Genomic DNA, 3,783 nt, shown 5'->3' on the forward strand with positions numbered 1-3,783 from the left:
CCCCGCCCACTTGCCCTGCGGCTTCTCCCCGCCACTGCCACCAGTGACCAGCAGCAGCTGAGCACACAGCCATGACCTGCCTCTGCTCTGGACTTGCCTTGACTGGAGCGGACGAACTCTAGATCAACCGGGACCCGTGTACACAGCCCGGACCATGGCACACCCCGCACCTGCTCCAGACTGGCCTGTCCACAATGAGTGGCTGTGGCAGCCAGGCAGAAGCTGCTGCTGGGTGCAGGGGAAAAGGAGCCACCTCCCCCCTCACCGCTACTAGGCCCTTCTTGTTGCAACCTCCTGGAGCCTGTGCCCAAGCTGTCCTGCACCTCCTCTCCACTGCTACTGCTGCCCTGCCGGGTGGCCCAGAGGCAGCACTGGTAGCAGTGGTGACTGCAATGGAGATGAGCCACAGGGCAGCCTGGGTGCAGACTCCACGCAGCTGAGGAAGAATAGCTCAGCAGCGATGAGGAGGAATTGGCTGCTTTTCCCCCTGGTGCCCAGCAGCAGCTTCTGCCCAGCTGCCACCACTGCCACTCATGGGCGGGTGATCTAGAGCAGGGGTAGGGCAGCCCAGGGCCGGTGTTGTGCACGTAGGTCTTGGCTGGTCTGGAGGTAGTCCACTCTGGCCAGAGTAGGTGCAGGCCGGGCAAGGGCTGGGGTTGTACATGCGACCACAGTCTTCATGGAGCCAGGGGCTAGGGGTCACAGCAGCAGCTGGAAGGAACCACGACCTGTGAAGTAAAGAAAACTTTTAGATTCCTAAACAGACCATTGACTCCTTCAGTTTCTGAGTAGTAATACCAGTGGTGCCTCACCCCTGTTTTTGCCTGCAGTGGAGGCAGGGGGCAGTGTCCTGGATTTCACATTAATCAGAGAAAGGAGGACCAGAAAGGAACTGTAAGATCATCAAGTCCAGTCCCTGGCCATGGTCAGGAGGCAATTTGGCTCAAAGAGCTCAATGAGGTATTTGTCCGTTGTTCCATTTGGTCACCCTACTTAGGAGTGAGTGAGTGACTGAGTGAGAACTGGGTCATCAAAGTTGAATCATTTTTTTATTTTGAGGCGAGCCGTCATAAGCGGGATCCTAGATTTCTGAGGAAAATACCCCCCAATTTTTAGATAGAACCCCAGTCCTCCCAAATCCACATTTTCCAGTGATTAAAGTGAAATGCTATGTGTGTGTGGTAGGTTTCATTTTAATCATGGAAAAATGTGGACTTTGGGTTAATATTTTATCTCCAAAAATGTGTATTTTTTTTGTTTTTTATTAGAGAAAACCAGGATCCTTGCTCCTAAGACAATGCTGGCTTCAGACCCCAAACTCAGTTAAGACTCCCTGAGAGTGGCTTGGGTTTTGCTTATGCTCCATGGCAGAGCCTCATCAGAGCTCAGAGACACCTTACCACATAGGAAATGCCGGCCCAGAAGACCTTTCCATCTATTTACTTGTCTGTCAAGTATGAAACACCAGAAGGAAACATGACTACATCCTGCTTGCCACCAAACAACTTGGAGGTAAACAGACTATTGCAGCTTTTCTCTGCATATAAAATGAGCTGTTCCAAACTGGAGATTTTACCACCTTTGACTCTCCTAGGAAATATGAACTTTAATTTCTACCAGGAGAACTTTTACAATCTTTTCTCTGACGCTGGATGAAGGGTGCTTCTGCATGAAAGCTTGCAATTAAACACTTTTTGTGCAAAAATCTAGTTGGTCTAATAAAGGATATCACCTCTACCCCGTTCTGATTGCTTTTTCCTCTAGATCAATATGGATACAACGTGGACACCGGACCTCATACATTTTGAGCACTTATAATCGTCATACATTGTACAGGGGTGAAATGTCCGTACAAACACTAAAGTAACCACGCACCCTGCAGCCCTACAACGCAACCAGCCGCGCCCGAGCCCGAGCCCTGCCCCCGCCCTCAGCCGCGGCTGAGCCGGCGCGGGCAGGGAGTCCCAGCCCCCGCCTGCTGAGAGGGTCTACCTCCGCCTGCCGCCAGGGGACGCTGCGGCACCACCTGCGCGTGCGCAGACCAATGGAAACCGCCGTCCAACTGCCGCTAGACACAGACAGGGTCATCGGGCCAAGGGGCGGGTAGTGCTTGCGCGCGACTCTATTAGCGCTCCACCCAGCAGTGGCTCAGCGCAGGAGCCTTTCTATCCCGACCAGTCCTCCCACTCTATGGCCATCACGTGAGGCCGTGTAGGGCACCCGGCGTACCCTCTCTGTCCCGTCAGCCCTCGCGCGGCGGCGCGGCGGCTGGGACTTGGTTTCTCCAGAAGTTTCCTGGGGGCGGGCGTGATGGCGGCGGCGGCTCCTCCGCGGTGAGTCCCGACCCCCTTCCTATCTGTGCCCGCCGCCCGTGGTGGCCCTCCCCGCGCTAACGCTGTGTCTCTCGGCAGGTTCTCGGACGCAGACATCGACTGCGACCCGGCGGCGGCGGTGCAGGTGAGGCCGGGGCTGGGTCTCGCCGCAGGGTGCGTCTCTTTCTCCCCCCCTCCCCCCTGGCGGCAGTATGATTCGCTCCGTTCGGGGCTTAATGGAGCGGGTGCGGTGGCCGTACCAAGACGCCCCGGGGGGTCCGAACGTTCTACCCGGGGCCTTCTGGCCTGAGCGTAGGGGCTGGTTGTGTCTTCACTTCCCGCACCCAAATGGTTTGCTTCTCTGGTGGGGAGCTAAGCGGGTGCGAGGAGGGGTGGAAGGAAGGCGGGGGCCTGTCTCCCTTCCCCCCGTACCTCCCACGCTTGGGTGGGGGAACCTGTGGGCTCCTGAGGGGACGCTGCTGAGGAGGTAGGGGCTTTTGTGCCGGAGCTGTCGACTTCTGTACACTTGAGTTGGGAAGCATGCTCTTTTCCTTGCAAGCCAGTCTTGGTCTCTAGCCTGTTGGTCCATCAGTCCAGAGTCTCACTGGGATAGTCAGGGCTGTAGCCCAGTGACCCTTTGTTCCCAAACTCTTCATAGACATTTTCCTACTCTTTATTTTTACTACTGCTTTACAGGCTGTTTCTGTGATCGCCTTATTACTGTCTTCCAAAAAATCTTACCTGGATCAGCCTGCCCTTGCTGGCATGCTGCTTTTACTGCCCAACCTCCCTTTCTTCCCATACTTCTCCCTGTTGGCATTTACTCTGGTAAAATATGTAGTTGCTTGTTTATCTTTACCAGATACTGACACAGGATCATAAAAAAATGAGGGGCCTCAGGAGGTCTAGTAGTGGTTCTCAGCCTTTTTTGTGCCAGGACCCATTTGTAAACATTGATGGCCAGGCCCCAGTCCTCCAATGTGTGGGGTGAGGGGGTTGTGGGGCAGGGGGACCCCAAGCAGCCCCTTGCAGGCTGGAACTGCCAGCCCGCAAGGGAAAAGCTGCCGTTTCCCACATTTTTCTCCTCTAAAGGAAAATCTGTTTTTTAAAGCTTGTTCATGACCCTTTCATATATTCTTGTGACCCACTTTTGAGTTGCGACCCCTGGGTTGAGAAACACTGTCCAACCCCTGTGGGCTCCATCAACAGTGGGGCCTGCCTGTCCCTGCCCCCCAGCCAGAAGCCCCTTCTGGGGCCTGGTGCCGCGCACTGCAGCTGCTTGCAGCCTCTGTGGGGCTGCCTGTGCCTGCTCCAGACAGCCCCACATGGGCTGTGAGCATCTGCAATGTGGGGTGCTGGTCATGGGGCAGGTGAGGGGCCACTTTTTCCCCATGCTTAGCACCAGCTTCTTTCCTCCTGGCGAGCAGGGGGTCGGGGCTGTGTGCTGCCCCCTGCCTGTACTGCAGGGCTG

The 3,783-nt window shown here is 55.7% G+C and overlaps 1 protein-coding gene across 2 annotated transcripts in view; it reads left to right on the forward strand.

Moving 5' to 3' along the window:
- Window positions 1–2,235: 2,235 nt before the first annotated feature.
- The window catches only part of SUGT1 (SGT1 homolog, MIS12 kinetochore complex assembly cochaperone), a 62,798-nt gene continuing 61,250 nt past the window's right edge, over window positions 2,236–3,783 (forward strand). Inside the window, exons 1-2 of one of the 2 annotated variants that reach the window (XM_019524988.1) lie at window positions 2,236–2,333; window positions 2,412–2,457. In XM_019524988.1, coding sequence (XP_019380533.1) covers window positions 2,311–2,333; window positions 2,412–2,457 — 69 coding nt within the window. In that variant the 5' untranslated portion in view covers window positions 2,236–2,310. The remainder of the gene's footprint in view (window positions 2,334–2,411; window positions 2,458–3,783) is intronic. The other variant, XM_019524986.1, reaches the window with a different exon arrangement.

This window comes from Gavialis gangeticus, unplaced genomic scaffold, assembly GCF_001723915.1.
Source record: "Gavialis gangeticus isolate Ggan-Ray unplaced genomic scaffold, GavGan_comp1, whole genome shotgun sequence".
Lineage (NCBI taxonomy): Eukaryota > Metazoa > Chordata > Crocodylia > Gavialidae > Gavialis > Gavialis gangeticus.